Source organism: Poromitra crassiceps (assembly GCF_964638095.1).
Source record: "Poromitra crassiceps genome assembly, chromosome: 6".
Lineage (NCBI taxonomy): Eukaryota > Metazoa > Chordata > Actinopteri > Beryciformes > Melamphaidae > Poromitra > Poromitra crassiceps.
The window spans coordinates 25,883,760-25,906,906 of record NC_139627.1 but is presented as its reverse complement, the minus strand read 5'-3'; the positions used below and the strand labels follow the sequence as shown (position 1 = coordinate 25,906,906).

Below are 23,147 nucleotides of genomic sequence, written 5' to 3'. Positions count from 1 at the left end.
AAAACAAATTCCATTAACAAGTATTTTCTAATAATAATAAAAAAAACTCTGACTCTGGAATAGACTAAATCTTCAGCCATCTCTAACGAATCTCGGATCTACATTGATCAATAAGGTGTACAACACCATTAGCATCTTACGTTTTTTTTATGTTAAAATTGACCTTCATCCCCCACCCCCATCCAGCAGCCCAATATTTCCTTATGGAATATTTTGCTTTGCAGTATGGGAGCAGGGGTGGGAGGAACAACATATTTTGCATATCACGTGACGCGGTATTAACAAATCAACAATTACCTACCCTTTATTCTTTAGGAGTTGCTAAAAGCCTTGCAAGAAGCGTTTGAGTAAGCTCCATGGAAATGTGTGAACGGAATCCTTTAAATGCCGGCTATGTTGGTTCGCTGCTGAATTTTGCACCATCAGAGTCGCTGTATTTCTCCAACTTGCGGGGCAATGGAGCCCATATACCCGGGCTTCATCAGATCCCATACAATAGGAGAGAGGTGTGCACGCTCCCCTGGACTTCCTCAAGTTCGTGCACATCGCCACCGCCAGCAGCAGCACAGAGCCGCGCCTTTGGAGGCTACTGTCCGCCGTTTCTGTCCAACTCGGTGTCTATAAATACTAATCCCTCAGTCAGCCACAGTAAGGCGCATTTGGAGGAGTCAGCTCGGTATTGTTTTCAGGACGCAAACCACAAGACGGAAGACTCTGGTAAACCAGATCAAGTTTACGCTGGAGAGCATGGAGCCAGCGGCGCCCGCGGCTCCAAATATGAATACTCAAATGTGGACAGTCGATCGCACGGTTCTGCAGCCCAACTGGATCCCAATGCAGCAGGTCCACCCAGTGTGAACGGCACCAAACAGGCGCAGAACCCCGTCCATCCATCAGCCACATCTTCCAGGACGACTTTTGCTGACGGTTAAGTAACATGTAGTACTGCATTTCGAACAATAGCCTAATTATAGCCTATATATTATAATAATTAGCAGAATCAGCTTTTTCATGGTTTATGCTTTGTTTTCAGTCCTATAAAAACACATGTTATAGTGATTTTGGCGGATCACTAATATTCAGTTGTTGTGTTTATAATAACATTATCATATTTCATTTATGGTATTTACATCTCCTATGGTATCACTATAACGATGTTCTCACGGGGACATGTGTCTGTCCATGGGACTAAATAATGAGTTTATACAGATAGCTTTTATGGTATTTTTCTAGCTCTTGTATTCTTATACCCCATATTCCTATAGGGGCTCTATGTGTCACATGGTAGGCTACTTTAACCTATTTGACTGTGATAGCCTATTTGACCATAGTCTTCTAAAATGGGGAGCTAGTCTTTCTTCTTATTTGTCTTTCTTTTCTTAAAATGTGTGGGCAACATCGTGAGGCATGAGCAACTAAGTTTTGGTTGTCGGTCTTGATTCTTGATTTGATAAAACTAGTTATACTATTTTCCCTCCAGGTGTCCCATGGTGCTCGTCACAAGTGAAAACCAGAAAGAAGAGAAAACCTTACTCGAAGCCACAGCTTGCTGAACTTGAGAATGAATTCCTGATGAATGAATTCATAAACAGACAGAAAAGAAAAGAGTTGTCAGACAGACTGGACCTGAGTGACCAACAAGTGAAAATATGGTTTCAGAACCGCAGGATGAAGAAGAAACGACTGATGATGCGCGAACAAGCATTCTCCACATACTGATGGCCTTGCACCACGTTACCTACAGCCTGCACTGCGCACTGTGCGCAGAGCAGCGCAACCCGTTCACAACACAAGATGCTGCACAAACATCTTGCAGCACATCACGTCCTTTTGCATGCATGAATCGGGTTTCTGGCATTGAAATGTATTTATAGATTCATGTAAAATGTTGATATTCCTGTTAAACCCTGTTAAAGTGGCAAAACATTGTATTCGTTGCCCAGCCATGAGACATGAAAGAACAATAAAAGCAAATTACACAGTGCAACTCAAGATTAAATTAAAGCTGTAGGCCTGCTAGCCTGTATATAATGAGTTTTTGGCACATGCAGTTGGTCGTTTCTGACAATGCGAAACCTCAAATACAACAGGCTTTGGCTGTTAGGCCTTGGCTGAGGGAAATTAAACTTGTTTTGTATATTTCTTTTTTTTTCATGAATGATGGACCTATTTAAACTGGCAGTATGGCTGTATACGTTTTTGTATATTCTGTATGATGGCCTGCCCATGTATATAGGCCTAATTTGTGAGCATCTGAGCTCAAATTCATGTTTATCGGCTGAAGTAAACATGGACAAAGATCAATATTATAAAAATGATAATTGCATGCCTATAATTGCCTGACTGCTGTAGTTCAATAAAATGCCCGACGCTTTTTTCCAATTATTATGCATTTTATAATTTAAAAACGGTAAAGTTCCTTGCCTTGCTGCGTAAAGAGATTTGCGCCGCAACCAGTGTACCCAATATGTGTTCAAAAGTAGACTTATCAGTAGGCCTATATGTGGATATGAACATTCAGATTGCATTAGGCCTAAATACGTTAAATGGAGTGTGGATTTTATAGCCAAACCTTGTGCTGTGCGTCTACAAACATCACAGATTAAATTAGGCGCATCAGACTGCAGTCTATTTGGACCTGTATCCAGTGTCTACACATATCAAAGCATATTCAATTCGGATTTGATTCATGTTCAGTCTTTACAGAAAACAGGTTATGTTTGGAAATGATAGGACACCCAATGCTTTGGCACAGCCATCATTTTACGCACAGACAATAAGGAGTTTTGTAACCTATGCACGAACCATTTGTAAATAAAAAAAACATTTATAAATATTGCGGAGTTACTGTGCATCATTTGACTCCATTTATTTTTGTTTCCAGACATTCAGCCAGTCCGTGGATTAATAATAACAAATTGTTTCTGTAGAAACTGACAGACAATTAGATCAGACGTTGTGTGCACTGCGAACTCCTCAACACACCAAAGTGATGGTTTTAAGGGATACGTCAACTGAGAGGACTGACTGAACAACTGATTGCTAACTTCCAATTGAGATGAATTGGATCAAATTATATGCAGATTATATGCGCTAACGTTCTTGGTGACTATTTCGCACTATTTTCGAAATGGCCTACTCTTCATTCACATATTTAATACGTTTTTACTTTGCCTTTGCAGCTACAAATGCTGAGGGAATTTAAAAAAAGCACAGCATAGGAGGAGGACCACCGACCAATAGTGCTATCGTTGCCTATAGAACAATCTGAACATACACTTTCCTTCAGCACATAAAAGAGGCAAATAATTGTGAACATTCTACTTTTAATCGTATAAGTTTTATTGTTACTTAAGAAGAGGATATGTGCACTCCCTCACCTTTGGCCAAATGTGGGTTCTCCTACCCAGCCTCAGGCATGCATGCTCCTGGCTCTGGCTAACTCCTGGCTTCATAATAAATATTCACAGCACAGCAGCAGCCATTGGCGGTTTCTGTGGTTGTAACAAAAAGGTTTGGTAAAATTTAGACCCCATGAGTAATCGCAACACTTAGTGAACACACTTTACAATAAGGGTCATACAATAAATGGTTACGTAATGCTTAATAAGCATTAGTTCATGCTTAATAATCATGAACCCTAAAGTCTAAATAATGCATAAATGATATAGTTAACATGAACACCACTACTAAATGAACTGTTAATTAAGGGTTAGTTAATGCTTAATGAGCATTAACTAACCCCTAATTTATTGACCCTTGCATATGTTATGTTACACGTGCCCTGCACTTACACGTGCACTGCATAGCACCATCTAGCATCCAAAATATTCGCTGTTTATATTTACCAGAATGGAATTGCTGTTTTGACATTTATGTGGATAATGTCCAAAGGTCATAACGTGTGAGCCTGATTCTAAAGGCAGATCCTTTGACCTCTTCACCCACACATGCTGCACAGTTTCTTGGCCTGGGCTGGGGGTATACACTATCAAAGAATCCTCAAAGAACATAGCAGATGATTGCAAGCAGTATCGGTTACACATGGAGCACAGAAGAGGATCTATGCTCCTCTCATTACATCACCAATCATCACATCATTACTGCAATACATGTTTATCTTTATAGCCTATATATCTATTTGTGAAGAGCAGTGAAGAACCATAAACAATAAAGAACCATGTTGAGGTTTCTCAAACCAAACCAATCAGTTCCACTGTTTTGTGTGAGCTTGTTTATCTGGATAGGTGGGAGATATGGAGGACAATTTCACGCACACATGTTATTTACTTTCAATATATGTTTGAATCCTAAAATGTTCTTTCATAAAATAAAATAACACACAAGCAGGATAGCATTCAAAGATCATGAGTGTGTGGACTGTGGAAAACTGAATGTTGATTAAAAAAGTCAGATAAAACCTTCAAGATCACAATTTGTGAAGAAACGTTTAGAATGGCTCTTCCATTATTAATGGCCATAGGAAACACAATTCCCCCCACCTTTGGGTAGTGAACAATATACATCTGGGTTTAGAACAGGGATAGGCTGCATGTGCCATTTCATGCATGTTCACAAGGTTTGTCTGGTTTTACTCATCTTAAAACCCCCACGCAGCATATAGTTTTTATTGCGTATAGACTACATAGAATGGCTACCTCGAGTTCTCAACGTGCAATAACCAACATATTTCCCTTTATTTTCCCTTTTTGCCCGCAATGTCCTAAGTCTCTTTCTCAAACCAGACAGCGTTGGAGCTCAGCCTCGCCGATAGTGGGGGCGCCAAAACAAAGTTAAGGTCAAGTTAGTGGGCTATAGCTGCTTCCCAAAATATTAGCACACGGTTACTCTGTTATGAGTATATAACATTCCATCATTACCTTGAATGTCTGTTTTGCTAAGCCATTTTAAGTAGCAACTTTAAAATAGCGAATAGTCATTTAGGCTTGGCAAAAAAAAAAAAAACGCACAACAAAACAATTTCAGCAATGCGCCAATTAAAATTTAGTTCCCCCAATCCTCTTGCCTGCGGAGTAGGTTTTATCCTGGGAAAATGTACCTCACACTCACCAGGCGACTTTATTTGCCAAACATGTAGCCTACAAAGAATGTGACTTAACATGCTCAACATCTTGCAACAGTGCACATTACACACGTTTTCATGCAACATTCACGTGCCCAACGGGTGGACAGGTGATGATCGCAGACGTAATGAAACATTTGCAATAATAATAATAATCGTCATCATCATCATGATCATCATAATGATAATAAAGGACGAAGAAGCATTATATCAGATCCTGTTGCCTTTTGAGGGTGCATGCGCAACAGGTCTGCCCATGCAATGAGGGCATTCGAGAAGGTAAGAAGTTGTTTTATGTCCAGCTATTCTACGAAAATGCAATAGCCTACTGTTGGTGGATACACTTAGGTACATTTGCAACCTTTATGTTCAAATGCTTTGGTTTGTTTTTATTTCCATATAGTTTTTTTTAGTAGCAACCTAGTTTTATGAACCAATAAATTTTATTTGCGTCTAGCTTTGTTCACTGCCTAGCGTGTTTCAACTTCAAGGGTGAAGAAACCGTTTTAGGCAAACACGAGTTAGTTCCAATAATAATAACCGCTTAGTCGGCGTCGAGCACTTTTCATGACAGTATTTTGTATGACTATGTTCTACAACCTTTCATGAAGAGAATTTAGGCTTTAATCCTCGAAATTTAACCGTTCACAAATGATGCATGGATTTAATTGATTTAATACATAACTTGCATGCTGCTTGCAGATATTTGCCTGTCAGGCCTTAAATCCATGCGTTGCCATTTTTCATGAAAATATATACGCATTCAAGTTTTTCTTCTACAATTGCGAATAGCCTAATAAACAAAAGTTAAACCAAAATATTGCTCACGGCTTGAAGGCATGGGGTATCCTTTCACCAGTATTTTAACTCCGTTTTCCCCGCCGAGGAAGGCCCACACACTAGGCGTATACACTTCAGCAGGATGGCTGCCTGTGCCTTTGTTTGTGCCATAAAATGATTTGGGTGCAGTGGCTTGTTGGCGAATGCTTGGTGGACATCACCTAGACCACAGACGGTCAAAGCCAGTTGTTTTGTACTTGGCAATGCAGTGCATCGGTTTGCTAAGTCAATGTGCATCTGATTTTTAACTTGTGTTTTTGTGAAGCTTGTTGTGCCATCTATCTTATTTGGATATTTTAAAACCCTTGCTTCTGCAGGCATATTAAGGTAGGTCAAATTACAAGTTGGAACATGCACCAATTAAGATTTACATTTATAATCCAAATTGCCACGAGTTTCTATTTTGCTATATGTTCTGGTCCAAAATAATTCGTTTTGATGTTTGTGTTAGTAGGCTATTCAGATTTTCTTATAGTCTGCATGGGCTATAATTTTGGCTGGCGTTTGAGCTTTTTACCCCAGGCTGTTTAGGCTTGGCAGTCAATTCAAGCATCTTCCACGCTGGCTTTTGTTTGCATGGGTTGATTCTCTCCACCTTCAATTTTTTGAGCAGGGAGTGATGATAGCCAATTTAATTTGCATTAAAACTGATTCAAATGTTTATTAGCCTATTCGCTCTGAATTAGATTAGATTGATGTGAATGTGAATTGATGTTATGATCAGCTGCCCAAATGTGCAAGCTACCCACCGTGTAGTGCAGGCACGGTGGCCTTGGTGGCCATTCCTCCAAGTTCTGTTCTAAGTGCGGAGGTCAACTTCAATGCTTCCATCTTAACTTGCTAAACTCACGATGCTTCTACTCCAAACCGCGCAAAAGACACGGCTGGATACATATGAGCGTGTGTGGCTGCCGTTGCACGATGAAGATTATGTTGCCGTAAACCTTTCGATGATAAATATTCCAGCGGTGCTTCACAAATTTCTTTTCCGTGAGCTATAGGACAAGACGACTAAGAGAGGAGTTGCCTCTGCAGCCGGAGAGCCAATGAAGTCTCTTGAATGCGCCCACATGAGTTTCTCTGGACAGTTTTTAATGACTGATATTGATGTATGGTAATTTCTTTGCCGGATCACATGACACAATTACCTCAAGAATCGATCAAGATGAATTGCAGGTCTGCCTACGTTTCCGATTTTTTCTCCCTGGCGGGGTCTTTCCACACGCCTATGGTGCAATAGATGGACAAAGTTTAACACAGTCAAGCTGCCAATTCCTGTCCTCTATTGCTAAGGGGGAAAGCTGGAGCGATATGACGGAATACGATGATCGCAGCAACTGCGCGTCAAATATGTATTTACCGAGTTGTACTTATTATGTTTCGGCACCTGATTTCACATCAGTCTCCTCCTTTTTACCGCAGACGACGTCGTGTCAGATCAATTTCCCTTATTCTCCTAACATAGCCCAAGTCCAACCTGTTCGAGAAGTCGCTTTCAGGGATTATGGACTGGACCATCCCAGCAAATGGCACTACAGGGGCAATTACGCGTCTTACTACTCGGCGGACGAGATAATGCATCGGGACTTAATGCAGTCCTCGGGCAGCAGGGCGGACGTGATATTCAAAAACGAGTCCTTGTACGGCCACCATGGAGGGACCAGCTCGCCGTGCAATTTCTTCACCAACGTGGGGCGAAATGGAGTTCTTCCCCAGGGCTTCGATCAGTTTTTCGACACTACCAACACGGACAAGCCCAACCCCGAGCTCCCCAGACAAAAGACAGACTCTGCTGTCCCGGGAGATGCTGCGAATAACAATCACACTTCAACCAAACCAGAAGAGTCCAAAGCAGACCCAAGCGAGAGCAACGACGAGGACTCATCCTCCAACTGTGGCGACAAGAACAACCAAAAGAGTAGGTGTTTTTCCTCATTGTGTAGTGGATAAGGTGTGCAAGGTAAAGCATTATAGACAATGGATTGGCTGGATAGCACTTTATGTCCACTAGCATGTCCGTCTAGGTTTATGTGCCTCTTTATAAGCATGCAAAAGCTTTTATATCCCTATAAGATTTACTTTACGGTTGTAAAGGTATTTACAATGGGAAACAGTTTGAGTAGCCTATGGGCCTAACCTGTTGTTTTCCTTGTGCGTTAGTGATAGTTTGGTTAATCACGGGAATTGATAGCTATTGATAGGTTTCTGCAATGAGGCAGACTATTAAAGAGAATCAGATAAGGTTTTATTAAATAATTATGCTATATTTTAGTGCATTCTATGCGGATATATCAGCATTGTGGGGGGGAAATAGTCCTATACTTTGATAGCCTAACTTCAAAATCATTAAATCAGTTCAGTGAAGTTCATTTGAATGCAAATCTCTCCGTTGTTGCATTGTGTGTGTGTGTGTGTGTGTGTGTGTGTGAGAGAGAGTGTGAGAGAGAGAGAGCGCGTGTGTGAGAGAGAGTGTGTGAGAGTGTGTGTGTGAGAGAGAGTGTGTGTGAGAGGGTGTGTGTGTGTGTGTGTGAGAGAGAGAGAGAGAGAGAGAGAGAGTGCGTGAGAGAGGGGGGGGGGGGGGGCAGAGAGCCTTTGTGCTGGAATAAACCAGTTTATTTGTCAACCTTGTCAACCAAAGTTAACGGCATCATACTTTTTACCACAACAACTCTTATCACCCGATTTCCTTTCCATAATAATAATAATAATAATAATAATAATAATAAAAACAACCTACTTATTTGTTTTTTTCCTTTGCAGGTTCAACAACAAAGTCCAGAAAGAAGAGGTGCCCCTACTCCAAATACCAGATCCGAGAACTTGAACGAGAGTTTTTCTTCAATGTGTATATTAACAAGGAGAAGCGACTTCAGCTGTCCAGGGTGTTAAACCTGTCTGATAGGCAGGTGAAGATTTGGTTTCAAAATAGAAGAATGAAAGAGAAAAAGCTCAACCGCGACCGCCTACAGTATTTCACCGGGAACCCCTTATTCTGATGTCTGAAATGGTGCCACACGCACGCACACACACAATGGGAGCTAAACTAAATATTTTTTACAGACATTTCTGAACCCTGTCAAGCATTTTTATCGTTCAGTTGAAACAATTTAATTTACGAAAGATCTGCGTTTGTATAATCAACCCTATATTTTTGTGAACAATATAGCCTACACGTATGCTTTTATTTATTTGTGTTCACCTATTCGCGTTGGCAACACGTATTTCAGCACAGTAGCTACTCGCTATATGGAATTATTTATAAACTACTTCCTTGTGTATGTGCATTTATAAGACGCATGTGATGTACATTGTGGTGTGAAATAAAGTAGACACGACAAATTGTGTATCATTTTAGTCACGAAATTATCTTACATGAGTTCGTCAAAGTCTGTTATATATGCCGCAAATTTTGCATATCCATAGAAACTGAAGTTCTATTGGAAATTGTGCGAGGACATCAGTGAGGAAGTTTGGTGCATATAGGCCTCTATCCCTTTATTTCCTTTGCTTTCTAACACTGGATTGTTTACTAAACCTTGAACCGTCTAGACAGAATAATAAAAGTAGCTGTAAATGTCTAAATAGGGGGCTATTGGAGTCTTTGGTGTCCCATCCCCCAGACTGCAAGAGGACTGAATATTTTTCCTGTCTGAAAGTAGTTGACTCCCGGCTACAAATGTTTTTGGAGAATTGTAGCCTATACTCATTTCAACGCATTCCCTTTCTCTTTAGCTATACTGACATTTTGGTACATTTGACGCTATCAGTTGGAAAACAAACAATGGGAGATATATTTTCATATCAGGCCTACGAGCCAGGGCGGTCACCTCTCGTCCAATTGAATAAGTTTTGCAGGTAGATCTGCTGCAGTACGCGCCCTTATAACCTCGACGCCCCGGACAAAGATTTCTAAAAAGGCTGAGGAAAAAGTTCGTTCTCGAAATAAAGCGCGCGATGCTTTAATTCCATAGCGTTTTTTGTTCAATTGTAATAAAAATACAAATTAAATGCATCGGTTCCACATGCAGCTTATTATTGAGAATTCATGTGAGATGATTATTTTCACTTTGGGCCAAGTTCAACGCTCGTCCTTTATGGAAAAGAGGGGGAGGAGTTTAATTAGGCTATGTTAATTTGATTGAGAAATCAAATTTCTCAATCAAATCAAACACGCACGCACACACACACACACACACACACACACACACACACACACACACACACACACACACACACACACACACACACACACACACACACACACACACACACACACACACACACACACCTACCTTTATTTGTGTTCACATTTAGACAAGGTATCCTTGAACACAAACGATAGATCCACATGGGAAATCTCATAATGACAAACACACACACACCCGCACGCACACACACACACACACACACACACACACACACACACACACACACACACACACACACACACACACACACACACACACACACACACGCACACGCACACACACAGTACCAAAACGACATTTGATTAAACAACCCATTAGATGTGTTGTCAGTAATAGAATATCAGGCACATAGCCTGGATAAATTAGTAGTTTCCTTCTCATTCTATCCACATGAGGGCAGACTTGTAGCTGTGGTTAACAGGCTAAAATGCATCCTTCAGCCAAATTGAACATGTCTTGTCTTGAAAATCAGGGTGCAGGGATAATCCGTTTAACAGGTTTTGTTCTTTTATTTATACATTTGTATTTTAATAGTAACTCCATAGCCTGAATTATGTTATGAATTATGAATTATGCTTAAATGTGGCAACTTTTTTAAATCTTTAAAAATGTCCCAAACATGGTGCTTTTATGTCAAACTACTCAAACAGTTCTTCTGATGAGTTTGTCGCTATTGATTTTCTGCGGGATCTCATTCATTATACTTCCAAAGGCAGGCAGCTATTGCCTATTTAAAAGCATGAAATGGGTGGTTTATTTTATTTGACAGTATATAAGCAATAGCCACTGAACATAAGCATGTTTCAGCGATGAGGGCTATTGCTGCTATAGGCTACATGGTTTTCAGATGAACTGAGGCTATTTGTTGTTTTTTCCTGGTGCCTTAGTTGCAGCGTTGCAGGCAGTAATCGGAGTTGAAAGTAATGTTTAAATGATTTCGACATGACTTTGACATAACCTAATTTTAGTCATTTTATTCATATGAGCCTATACGAGGCGATGGAATAACATGTGCTAAACAGTTTTGTCATCCGAACCTTTCATTTCCAGACTGCGATCTTCACATGTAGGCCACATAAGCCACTTTCTTTTGTGTTCAACACACGATGGCAGGAGACAGTTGTTGGCAAATATCTGTATTTCACCTGTTTTTCTCACCCGTTTGTTTTTTACCTGTTTTAATAATTTGTTCTATGCCGTGTATAGGGGTACTCACACTATTATTATTATTATTATTATTATTATTATTATTATTATTATTATTATTATTATTATTATTATTATTATTATTATCCTCTCGAAAACCATTTACTCTCAAGAGTTGTAGTAGTATGTTAAAGCCATCCCGCAGTCTGTTTGGCACAGACACATCATCTCACAATCTGAGCCAAGATTTGTTGAATTGTTTGTGTGTGTGTGTGTGTGTGTGTGTGTGTGTGTGTGTGTGTGTGTGTGTGTGTGTGTGTGTGTGTGTGTGTGTGTGTGTGTGTGTGTGTGTGTGTGTGTGTGTGTGTGTGTGTGTGAGTGAGAGAGAGAGAGAGAGCGAGAGATTGGTTAATTACACCTGATTAATAAAATGTTTTAAATTCCGCACAGCGTAAATTAAATTTGACGTTGCACGCCTTTTCGTTTTTAAATTTTATTTTTCTGCCTGCATTTAAATCGAGATGTGGATAATTCACAAGCATTACGTTATTTAGCTATTTCTGTCATCTTTGTAAATCATGAGAGAATCTATATTTGTTTGATCTGACAACCATGAAAACATAACAACTGCTACATGATCTCAAATATAGCTTGTTGCTGAAATACCAAAGATTGTAAACTACGTTTTTCTGTATTTAATTGTTTGTAAAGACCTGTATAGTGCCATCTGCCACAGCAATTAATTGGCTCTGATTTTGGGTCCATTGATATTTTAGGCCTATAATAGTGTTTTTGTTCCTGGGTTTAGCAGGCACTAGTTTTTTTCCCTTGCAGACATTTACATACCTTGCAGGCGAATACAATGGAGCCCCGGGCAAAATACCCCTGCTAAAAAAATAATTATTATTTTGAACTTTACACTTGAACATCTTGTCTGAAATAGCCTATGACTACAACATGCATAATTGTGCTTTATGATTTGTGCAAATAATAAAGGACGATTTTCTATATCTATGTCTGTCTTAAGGTGAATTTAATTGACAAAAGAAATCTAGAACAACACATTTTAGCATATGCATACCCAGAGTTTATGCAAAGCCCATTAATTTAGGTTTGTGAAACGTTGACCCACATTTTACTTTCTGTTGCCTTATTTTATTATTGATATATTTCAGGAAATCTAAACAGGCCTGTGTTGTCGGCTAACGTTTGGTCATGTAGGCTACGTCATGAAGCTTATCAGCTAAATTCAAATGCAACTTGTAAAAACACGGGAATGCAATCAGTGCATAATTAATAGTGAGACCAATACACATACATTATTTTTTTATTCAAAGATATGTGGGAGGGTACTTCCAAAATACAGTTCACATGGGCATAAGGTCATGAGTTAATATCGTCATCAAAGAGAGAGGGGGGAAATGGCATTCAATTAAATAGAGCTGGTTACATTAATAGGCTGCAGTTGTCGCCTATGCGCAATATAGGCTGCACACGCAGACACACACGCACGCACGCACGCACGCACGCACGCACGCACACACACACACACACACACACACACACACACACACACACACACACACACACACACACACACACACACACACACACACACACACACACACACACACACGAAAGGCATGTTGTGCGGATACATTTGACAGTTTTGGCTGCTGAACAGCCCTTCTGTGTGAAAGGTGCAGTTGAAAGTGAACTATTTTGAGATCTGCTGGGTGTCATTTTCACCTGATTCCTTTTATTTTGGGAAACTCAAGTATACCCTACCCTAAGTATAGCCTATCTGTGCACGCGATGCCTCTGTGAGTGTGAGCCTCTAACCAATTTCAAGTCCGTGTTGTAGGTGTCTCTGTTGACCACAGGTGTCGCTGTTGACCACGTATGCGTCCGCGCCATGAGTCAGTGCGTCTGTGTGAGCAGGGAGAGGAGGCTGCGTCTCAAGGCCATTTTCAAATCTCATTGGTGGGCTTGTCATGTGGTCGGGAGGCATCCTGACTTTACACGGAGAGTGTTTTTCCTAGATATGTCAGCTTACAAAGGACACCTCTCTCCTCTATAGAACTTAACCCCCAAAAATGTCCTTCCCCAGTAGCTCTCCTGCGGCAAACACCTTTTTAGTGGACTCTTTAATTGGTGCTTGCAGGACGGACAGCTTTTACTCCAACAGCAACATGTACATGCCGTCTGGCTCAGAAATGGGAACTTACGGAATGCAAACCTGTGGACTCTTGCCGTCTTTCGGCAAAAGAGGGGAGGTCAACCACCAAAATATGGGCATGAATCTCCACTCGTACATACCTCAAATAGATAACTGGACTGACCCGAATAGACCCTGCAGAATAGAGCCGCCCAGGCAGATGTCAAATTGTACATTTGCACAGAGCATTAAGGAAGAGGGCAACTGCTGCATGTACTCCGATAAGAGAGTACAAAAAGTCAGCTCGTCAGAAGTGCCCGCATATCCTAACCTTATTCCCGAATCGTGTTCAGTCGATGGCCCCGAGATCCCTGTCCCGGGCTATTTCAGACTGAGCCAAACTTATGCGAGTGGGAAGCACCAGGAAAACTACTGCCATGAGACGCCGAGCCCAAACCCCACACTGATGCAGCTCAACCGGGTCACTCCCAAAGCGCAGCCGCCGCCGTCGTCATCTTCTAATTTTGCAGACGTGGAAAAGAAAGCCGAAGACGTGCCGCCAAACCCCGAGACCTCCAGGACCCCCGTGCCCGTAGAAAGTCCAGATCCTCCCCAGTCCAGCTCGGAGGAGAAAAGCTGCTCTATTGAAGCCTCTGTCTCCAGCCCAGAGCTGCCAAAGACGGAAGGGAAAGGTGGGTTGCCTATAATAAAAGGTTTTTATCGTGTGGCGCTGTAATGCGAAGGCTCCAGCATCATAAAAGCCAGTATAAAACACAAACAACCCTAAAGTCGTAATGTTTAATGAGATCCTTTCTCAGGTTGCAGTAATAGGCAATGGAGAAAGTGTTTTTGTTCTTCTTTTTACCATCACGCAGCTAGCTATTATAGGTGTCTTTTTCCCCTTGATATTTTTTAATTAGAATAATTGCCTTTCTTGAAATTATATTCTTCTATTGCTTTGTTTTAGTAGCCTACAATTGCACCATTTTAAGACTCAAAAACGTTTATAGCTCAAAATATTCAAAAGTTTAAAAAATATTCTATTGTACAAATTGTTGCAGAAATACAAATTCCAATCTCTCTCATTTCCATATACATTGAAGCCTTGAAGCTACCCTGCTGGTCACCGTGTAACACTGGATAGTTTCATCTGCATTAACAAATTATGGAATGCTGCAAGCTATAATATGACATAGGTATCTACATTTCAGGTTACATTTAACATTGGCAACGTAAGCAACTATAGGCTTCATAATTCCTCTAAAAGCCACTGTTAGCTGCTAGAAAAGTAGAATCCATATAAGGTTTCAAACTGCGTAAAGGTTTCGTCCTGCTGTGCGGTTTGGCTGTTTGGGGTATAATTTCAATTTTACTTTCTTGCTGAGTGCATGCAACCCGTGTAATAACACCCCATGTATAACATTTATTTTGGTGAAGCATTAGGCTATAGCTAGCCTGTTATTTCCCAAATGTGAAATAGCAGCAGGTGAGATTGTTCACACTATAGCCTATAATGCTCACTGCCATTATGAAAATGTATGCTCTGAATTTTCACAGACTGCAAGACTGTCACGCCAACAAGCCAACACGCCAACTGGTTAACTGCAAAAAGTGGGAGAAAGAAAAGATGCCCTTACACAAAGTACCAAACCTTAGAGCTGGAGAAGGAGTTTCTGTTCAATATGTATCTGACCCGAGAGCGCCGCCTAGAGATCAGCAGGAGCGTCAACCTGACGGACAGGCAGGTCAAGATCTGGTTCCAGAATCGCAGGATGAAACTCAAGAAAATGAGCAGGGAAAACCGCATCCGGGAACTCACCTCGAATCTCACCTTTTCGTGAGCGTAGCCTATACATATTATAGTGTTTTGTTGTTCAGTTTGATGCTAGTTAGTGGCATTGGACGTTTATCTTCAATTTCAACGAAACTGTGACTGTATGCATTTTTTATTACTTTGTGTGACATTGTGTATTTGTTTAATTTCATCACATGCAGGGTAACACTTAGGTCTTAAATTATTGGATTAGTAGATGTTTCTCTCTGCTAGTAGACATTGCTGTTTTATTGTGTCTGAAGATGTCGCAATGCAACCCGCAATGGCGGCCTATTGGAAAGTCTATCTCAGACATGAAAGCACATTTGGTGTCATATAGTGCAAAATGTGTACTACAGCGCAAGCAGTTGCTCTAGTAGTGAACATGTCTATATGGGCCTTTAAGTGGCGGCAACCAATGTTAATCTGTGAATATATTGCATGTTCGTGGCATGTATCCTGCAATAAATAGATTGTCAAACTATCATGTTTTGTATTTATTCATCCTGCCTGTCTATAGCCTAATAATCAGCTATACCACCCTACGTTTTGAATACACATCATTGTGTATCATATAGGCACTATTTGTATTATATCCGTTCATATGGAGTTATAAGAGCAAGTTGCTCTTATAACTCCATATGAACAAAACAAATAGTGCCTATATGATACACAAAAGAAAAAAAGCAAGAATGGGGAGTTGTTCCAATACGTCTTATAGTGTAAAAAGGTCGCCTATTGTAAAATGATTATAATATAATATAATAATTCTAATAATGTTCCTTGTGTCTCTTGTAAATTTATTTCACTGAATAGTTTACAGCAATTGTTTGTCTTCATTTGAAGAAGAGCTATGTGCGTATTTTTTCAGACATTTTGTGTATGCTATGGTAGGCCTATACTTTTTAGTTGTAAAAGTGTGAATTGGTTTGCCTATTGTTAATGCACTCCAGCTCCCCAAAACGAGTATCCAATTCCATTAATTGAATATCACTAAATGCAAAAAATATGTCACCGTCTGAGAATCACGTATAGGCCTAGATAACGAACAATCTCCTCCGCCGTCCCCCATCTTCCAATGTTTTCGCATGGGTCTACATTGAAGATGATCTCTGTGCACATGTCTACTTTTGTGCATATAGTGACAGAAATAGAACATTTCAAATAAACATGTTTCAATTTCTGGCCTGCCCGTATAAAATCGTTAGCCTGTAGCCTACATGGTGGTGGGCAGGAGGAGTCAATACAAATGTTTATGTTCAAGCACAAATTCACAGGCATTGCAAGAATGAGCTCTCCCTTCCCTCCGCAATAGGCCTGGTGCAATGTCCGTTTATTTTTATTTTTTTTATTTTTTTCAGTAGGATATTATGTTTGGTCATCATTAGCACAAGGTAAAATACAATTGTCAGTCCTGCAGGATTCGCCGATATCTTGGATATTTCACCTGGAATTGTTATCAACTGAAGGTCACCAAATTATGCGCAATTAGGCTACTCAAAAAATAAAGTTATCATTTTAACTAAAAAGTAAAATAATCATATATTAGCCTATACTCTTATTACTCTTAAATTCCACCTTTCAGACTCTTATACAGATGGACCTTGTTTCTCCGAGTCTGTTTTATTAACGGCATGTATAATCACACGCACCTCATAAAACATTTATTGATAGGCCTACATAAAACGTATTGCTCTGCTTTGAGTGAATACAATCATTTCACAAATGCCATTTCCTGGATCAGTTAAAAAGAAACCTCCAGAAAATATGATTCTTCACTGGATAGAAATTAACAATGGATACACCGCAGTGTGAACGGAAATGGCGTCTGTTATTTTACAACATGTTATTACATTTATTTTACGAGGACTCCGTAGTCTATAAACCATTTTACTAGCATTAGGGGTATCATGACGATATTATAAGAGTTTTCTGAAACATCAAGATTGGCTACAGGGCATCCATGTTGATAGGACGTGTGGGGGGAATGTGTGTAATCCTGTGTGAACTATTCCGGCGTCCTGCAGGCTGCAGCCACACGCATCTATGCAAAACATAATGCATTAACATTCATTTGATATTGTTTTCTCCCTCCAGTGGGTCTTTTTTATTATTTCTGAAATGAAAAGACAAATTAAACCTCAGGAAAGAAAAAAATCAGCAAGGGCAGGACTGATTTACTCGCTGTATTGGTAAATATGACCACGTGATCTATGTAACCAATCCCTGTAGATGCAGGCCAGCAAAAATACTATGATTGTTCATAGAGGGGACGCTTCCCGTAACAGTGTAACCCTTATTATATGAGTAGGAAGAGATCAAAAATGTCGACCAGTGGCCCTCTCAGTAACTGCTATGTGGACTCTCTAATGGGGCAGCAGGAGCCAGAGGATGTGTACGGAGCTCGCTTTATTCAGGCTCCACACACGGTGACCCCGAGGCCACCAGGTGCTGTGGACAACCCGGATTTCTCCTCCTGCAATTTCGCACCAAAGTCCGCCGTGTTCCCGTCGTCTTGGTCCTCGGTCCATCCGCAGGGGATTTACCATCCGTACGTGCACCATCACCACCACCACCACCACCAGCCGCATCTCCCCGCCTCGGACGGCCGATATGTAGGCGTCCGCTCCTGGATGGACCCTATTTCCAACCACGTTTCTTTTCCCGGCTTTCACTCCAGCAGCGCCAGCAGTCGCCAATATGGGACAAAGCCCGAGGTTTTGCCACCGAAGAGCACCGAGTGTGACACGTTGGAAGCGGACGCAGCCCGACCGGTCGCCAGTGGGGATTTTGCGCGTGGAGTATCCGAGTGTGCCGAAAAAGCGGCTAAAGAGCACATTGGAAGTGATCTTTCGAGCCACAGCGAGCCCAAAGAAGAGAAACAACAACTTGACCCAAGTAAGTAAACGAAATAGCCAGCCCTGATTTACAGCCCTAAGAACTGTACGAGCTGGGTGTGTAAAACTGGAGGTTTTACTAACCTATAAAAGTGTCTCGTACTATACCACGGCTCGGAAGGGAAAAAAAACACGCCCTAGATGGGTTACTGCAGGGGTTCACAAACTTTTTAATGTCACGAAGCCTTAAAATAGATGCACATTCGACCCTATTCGACACAATTTTGAGAAGTTCCCCCCCTGATATAGGCATAACTACTTTATAACTACAGAAGTAGCCTATATGGCTGTTGGTGGGGAGGTAGACTATATGTGTCTACGTAAAACACACAATCATTATGCATTCTATTATTGTACCTTCTTCTCTTTAAATTAAATGTATTGAAATCAAAGTATTCTTAATTTTGCTGAGGATCCCCTAGAACCCATAAGACCCCCTGGATGCCCCCGGACCCCACTTTGGGAACCGCTGGCATAGGAAGTCAAAATACCACAACATTGCAAAGTCAGTGGTTCAAAAGCATAATGCACGATCACTCTCACATTTGTTTTGACTTGGTATGTTCTCTATCCCCCCCCCCCTCTTTTCAGACAACCCCGCTGCGAACTGGATTCATGCACGGTCAACGAGAAAGAAGCGCTGCCCATACACCAAATATCAGACTTTAGAGCTAGAGAAGGAGTTCCTATACAACATGTATCTGACCAGAGACCGACGCTACGAGGTGGCGCGCATACTCAGTCTGACCGAGAGACAGGTGAAAATATGGTTCCAAAATAGGAGGATGAAGATGAAGAAGATGAACAGAGAGAGGAGCAGCAAAGACCTGCTATGAAAGGCTGGTGCCTGAGGCTTGTACTATAAACCCTCAACACACTTGTTTTTTTTGTTAGGAGTTTTGTAGACACACTTATTTTATTTTTCTAGGTGATAAGCTATGAGTGGAAATTAATTCATCAATTAATTGGCCAAGTGCATTAAATGTAGGCTACTGGAATTTGTATTTGTGAGATTGGTGCAGACACAAGCCGAGAACCTTGTGTGTCTATCTGATTCTCTCTCTCTCTCAACACAAGCAACTTGCCTTCATTGTAGGCTATATTGGGGGTAGGCTATTCAAGCAAATCATTTATAACTATTTGTATCCCCAGGTGTACATTGCTTTTTCTATAGCTGTTTAGAATTTGCAACTATAAACTATTTCTGAGCCAAACTACTTTGACTGCTTTTTGTGTCATATGAAAAGACGGAGTTACTGCAGGCTGTACTATTTTCACAAGTGTTTTTAAGACAATTGTGACGAAATTGTGAGATGTTTGTAAGACTAAAAAGCTTGCTTCTTTACGCCTGCGTTTTGCTTATATATATATATATATATATATATATATATATATATATATATATATATATATATATATATATATATATATATACAGACAAAATAGTGCCAAACTCCATTCCCAAAAAAGAATTCCCCAAAGAGGATGCTCAATGCGAAATCTAAGCTAATTAGAGTTGAGTGCTGACTTTTTATATCTTCTTATTTGCAAAAGGAAACAAATTAATCTGTATGGCGACGCAAGGAATTAAAAATGCAATCCAAGACTGAACTGCATCAAGCCTCTTTGTTGAAGAAGGCTTCTGTTTTTGAATTGCACTGCAGGTTCTGTAAGTTCAAAAGTGGATTCCATTTGAAATGTAGAGGAACTAATAAAGTGTTTACGATTGGGAGAGGTGTTGCGCGGATTTCCAATGTATTGTCCAACTTGTACGTATAATTACTTTAAAGCAGGAAGAAACTCGGTCCAATAAAGCTATAGAAATGGCTAGACGTCTGGCCTAAATTAGTTTATGGGCCAGGCCAGTAATTACACTGTCCTTTGAAACTCTTTCTTGGGTGTTTGCGTCTGTTGCTGACAAACAGAAATGTAGACACTTTTCTCCATGGTGTCTGGTCGATGAATGGTCTGAGAGGAAATCACCCCCTTAATGGTCACGTTTATTCATCAACTCCATTTCCCATTGATGGGACAAAACTTAACTTTGACTGCAGTCCGATTACATATTTCCTTTAAATCAATTTCATTTTTGTTTAGATTCATGCCAACTCGACTATGTGTCCTCGTTTTACCCAACATAAAAGACCTGGGGGGGCGGTCTTTGTGAAATACTTTGCAATTTTATTTTTTATAATATTTTTTATAATTTTCTATAATACATTTCTGATAGGTCTAGGCTACGTATAAATCCTGCAGAATCAAATGTAATTAGCTACGACATTTATTCCTAAACACGTACAGACCAAATGCTGAAGTATCTTATTTATTTCATCTCCACACACAGAAATCACCTTTTATTAGGAAAGCCATGGAGAGCGCTAGAGGGCGATGTTGTTCTTTTAGAGTCAGTTTGCTATTATACTCGCAGTTGGAAATAGAGCTGGAGATACATAACAGATCTAATGCACCTAATACATTAATTCTAGCCTATAATAATAAAGGCTAACTCTAGCCTATGGACAATCATGCAAAGCGAAAACAAACAAACCCTTCATAAAACTGGACCAATCTTTCAAATTGTTATCCTCAAAGAAAAACAGTCTACTGATTTTTGTCTTAAGTGTCTTTACACACCCATAATAGCATTTTTTTTAGTCTTAACCGTTAGAAAGTTCGAACATGGAACATAGTAGTATAATTTAGTAGAAAGCTTTAAAGTTCATTAAAATCCAGGGATTTTGAAGTTTCTTAGATACTGTAGCCTACAGATTGTTAATTTCGTCACACAACTTTCCTCAAACAAACCTTTACTCAAAATATCAGTCCATTTCCATCTCGTTGTTGAATAAAAAGGCGAGGGGCTAAACTTAAGAGCCAAGGCGAACAACAAATACTTTCACTTCTAAAATAGCCTAAATCCTCTATGAATTCAGAAGTCGGTCTAAAAATGTGAGCAAACTCTATTCAGGACACAAAAAGGTGGATAAAGTGGATCTACCCTCCAGCATCTGAAGACAAGACCAACCTCAACACTTCTTTCCTGCAAAACCCATTCAAAGCCCCACTCAGCTGCCCTCCTTATCTTTTGGATAAATGTATGTGTGTTCCGTAAAAAATACATCTTCCTTCTGCTTGCAAGATAATGATAACGCACAAACATGTTGACAGCATGATAGTTCATGTGTGCTCAGCAGTGTTCCCGGGGCTGCATGGCAAACATAAGCTGGAATTATTTTACACTTTCAGCATCAAAACACAGGTAAACCCCATACAGGAATATTTTGTTCATTGCGTGGATGTTGCTGTTTTTGGTAACACTTATAGGTCATGATGCATTATGAGCACATAAGTTATAATGCATTTATAAGGCTTTATAAAACTCTTTATAAATGTTTATAATTATGCATGGCAACTTATAACAAGGTTTATAAAGTATTTTAAGTGGACATAATGTAGGCTATATTATACGCTAAATATATATGCTATAGCACAACTTTGTGAGTTTTAAGTCAAGTGACAGCACTATAATGTTATTAGCGATTGTATGCCATAAGTTATGAGGACTATGAGCAGTACAAAAGTATAGTACTTGTTTAACAGTGTGTCCGTGTGCGTGTCATACTGAAGCACAGAGTATAGGGTAACGCTTTAAAATACAGCCCGCAAAATACCCTGTAAGTAGGGAAACAAGATCTGTACATACAGGGTAAGTATGGGGTACAATATGTGACAGGGTAAGTACGGGGTACAAGATGTGAATTTACCCTATAAGTACAGGGTACCAAATCGGTAAGTAGCCTATAGGATACCTCATTTAGATGTACAGTACAACCACATCTGTACAGGGTAAGTACAGGGTACAAGATCATATGACTTACAGGATGTACAAGATGTGAATTTACATTTAGCCTAAACAACAGGGTACCAAATCTGTACTTACAGGGTAACAGGGTAGCCTACCACATCTGTACTGCAGGGTAGGGTAGGCTACCACATCTGTACACCACACATGTAGGGTACTTACAGGGTAATATACATGGTACAAGATGTGATTTGACCCACACGCCTATAGTTACTATGTAAGTACGGGGGAATTAACACTGCTTTAGAATACAGCCCGTGCCCTTGTACTTACACTATAGTTACAAATGTTAAGATTTATTTTGTATTCTAAAAACATCTTCATCTTAACATCTGTAACTACATGGTAACTAGAGGGGCATGGGCTGTATTCTAAAGCAGTGTCAACTCCCTCGTATTTACATACACATACCGTGTAAGTACAGGGGCGCGTGCTGTATGCAGTGTCAATTCCCTCGTAGTTACATAGTAACTACAGTGTAACTACAGGGGCGTGGGCTGTATTCTAAAGCAGTGTCAAATGCCTCGTAGTTAGGCTACATACTACAGTGTATAAGTTCAGGGGCATGGGCTGTATTCTAAAGCAGTGTTAATTCCCTCATAATTACATAACTACAGTGGAACTACAGGGGTCTGGTAAAGTCACATCTTGTACACTGTACTTACCCTGGCTGTAAGTACACATTTGGTATGCTGTACTTACAGGGTAAAGTCACATCTTGTACCCCGTATACTTACCCTGTAAGTACAGGTGTGGTACCATGTAGGCCTACATACCCTGTAAGTACAGACTTGTATTTACAGGGTAAATTCACATCTTGTACCCTGTATACAGGGTACAAGATGTGACTTACAGGGTAAGTATACTTACCCTGTAAGTCACATCTTGTTACAGGGTAAATTCACATCTTGTACCCCGTACTTACCCTGTAAGTACAGATATGTGTACAGATCTTGTTACCCTGTACTTACAGGGTAGTTTGCGGGCTGTATTCTAAAGCGTTACCGGGTAACTGTTGCAGTTTTTAAATTTTACACCGCACTGCTGGGGCTAGAGTGAGCACTCAAGGCTTGCTCCATAGCCTATGGGGGTTCCATTGCCGTTTCCGCATGTGACACGGTTTGTTTACAAAAATGCTGC

At 40.3% G+C, this 23,147-nt stretch overlaps 4 protein-coding genes across 4 annotated transcripts; all 4 read left to right on the top strand.

The window, feature by feature from the left end:
- Positions 1–356: 356 nt before the first annotated feature.
- On the top strand, positions 357–1,719 carry hoxd12a (homeobox D12a; the record flags this gene model as incomplete). Its single annotated transcript, XM_083638048.1, has 2 exons — positions 357–927; positions 1,481–1,719. The coding sequence occupies 2 exons, from the start codon at positions 357–359 to the stop codon at positions 1,717–1,719; spliced, it is 810 nt and encodes a 269-aa protein (XP_083494174.1).
- A 5,311-nt stretch (positions 1,720–7,030) lies between these two features.
- hoxd11a (homeobox D11a) lies at positions 7,031–8,919 on the top strand (the record flags this gene model as incomplete). The annotated part of the gene is made up of 2 exons (XM_083639571.1): positions 7,031–7,841; positions 8,684–8,919. 2 exons carry the CDS (start codon positions 7,031–7,033, stop codon positions 8,917–8,919), a joined length of 1,047 nt encoding a protein of 348 aa, XP_083495697.1.
- Positions 8,920–13,358: 4,439 nt separating this feature from the next.
- Positions 13,359–15,276, top strand: hoxd10a (homeobox D10a; the record flags this gene model as incomplete). Its single annotated transcript, XM_083638030.1, has 2 exons — positions 13,359–14,127; positions 14,993–15,276. Exons 1-2 carry the CDS (start codon positions 13,374–13,376, stop codon positions 15,274–15,276), a joined length of 1,038 nt encoding a protein of 345 aa, XP_083494156.1. The 5' UTR covers positions 13,359–13,373.
- A 2,225-nt stretch (positions 15,277–17,501) lies between these two features.
- hoxd9a (homeobox D9a) lies at positions 17,502–18,981 on the top strand (the record flags this gene model as incomplete). Its single annotated transcript, XM_083638866.1, is given in 3 exon segments — positions 17,502–17,543; positions 17,546–18,146; positions 18,737–18,981. Coding segments are annotated over 3 exon segments (888 nt in total).
- Between the last annotated feature and the right edge of the window lie 4,166 nt (positions 18,982–23,147).